This window comes from Mandrillus leucophaeus, unplaced genomic scaffold, assembly GCF_000951045.1.
Source record: "Mandrillus leucophaeus isolate KB7577 unplaced genomic scaffold, Mleu.le_1.0 Scaffold264, whole genome shotgun sequence".
NCBI lineage: Eukaryota > Metazoa > Chordata > Mammalia > Primates > Cercopithecidae > Mandrillus > Mandrillus leucophaeus.
Window position 1 is genome coordinate 2,173,038 of NW_012102743.1, and position 940 is coordinate 2,173,977.

General features: G+C 62.2%; 1 protein-coding gene across 1 annotated transcript in view; it reads right to left on the reverse strand.

Annotated features, from left to right (window-relative positions):
• Positions 1-112, reverse strand: part of BIRC6 (baculoviral IAP repeat containing 6) — a 269,615-nt gene extending 269,503 nt beyond the window's left edge. The window contains exon 1 of the mRNA XM_011984254.1: positions 8-112. Within this exon, the coding sequence (XP_011839644.1) occupies positions 8-112 (105 nt within the window). The remainder of the gene's footprint in view (positions 1-7) is intronic.
• Between the last annotated feature and the right edge of the window lie 828 nt (positions 113-940).

Sequence of the window (940 nt, forward strand, 5' to 3'; positions counted from 1 at the left end):
CCGAGGCCGCCGCAGCCGCAGCCGCCATCTTCCGGCCTGCGCTCAGCACAATCACACTGGGAAGCGGCTCAGTGACAGTCCCGGGAGGTGCAGCACCACCGCCAGTCACCATCCGGGGCCAGGGGGCAAGCGGAGCGCGTTAGCCGGAAGTGAAGTCAGGCGCCCGCACGCACGCGGAACGTCGATTGCCCGGCCGGAGGGGCCAAACTCGGAGGGAGGCTGTCGGGGGAAGGGGAAAAGCAGGGACGGAGGCGGGGCCCCGGGCGCGGGCTGGAGGCCGGCGGGTGGAGCATGCGCGGGAGGGCTCGCGCGTGCCACGCGCCGCGGTTCTGGCCAGCTCCGCGTCCGCAACGTCCCAGTTTCTTCCTGCGAGCCTGGGGAGTGGCGGCTGACGAGTCCTCCCCGCTCCTCGCGGGGAAAGGGGGAGGGGTTGGCCTCCGTGCATTTCCGCTAGGTGGGGACCCCCGCCCTTGCGACCCGTCTGGTACGCCCGGAGGCCTTTTGCAGCAGTTCCAGCTGCCCCCTGACGGTTCCCGGTACGTGCGGTACAGCTGTTCGGCCGTAGCCGGAAGCGGACCTCTGGGTCTCGGCCACGGCCCTGGTGTGAGAATAAACAGTCTGAGAAGCCTCTCGTTTGGATTGGAAGGAACCGAACGACCTTCCCAGACCTGTACCTTTTACCATGCCTGCCCTCCCCATTCCTAAGGCTTTCTGTTGAACAAACGTACCAGATACGAGGTGCTGGAAGCTTAGTTTCTCTATCCACATTCGAAACATCCCGAGTTACGGGAATTAATGAGGGAGTGGGTCTGTGCGCGTGTGGGGCGGGAGTGTTGGAGGGCTAGAAAGGACTAGTCAGTTTGCTAATCATCCCCCCCTTGGAGAATTTTTTTTTAACTTTTTATTTTGAAATAGATTCACAGTTGAAAATATACTACAG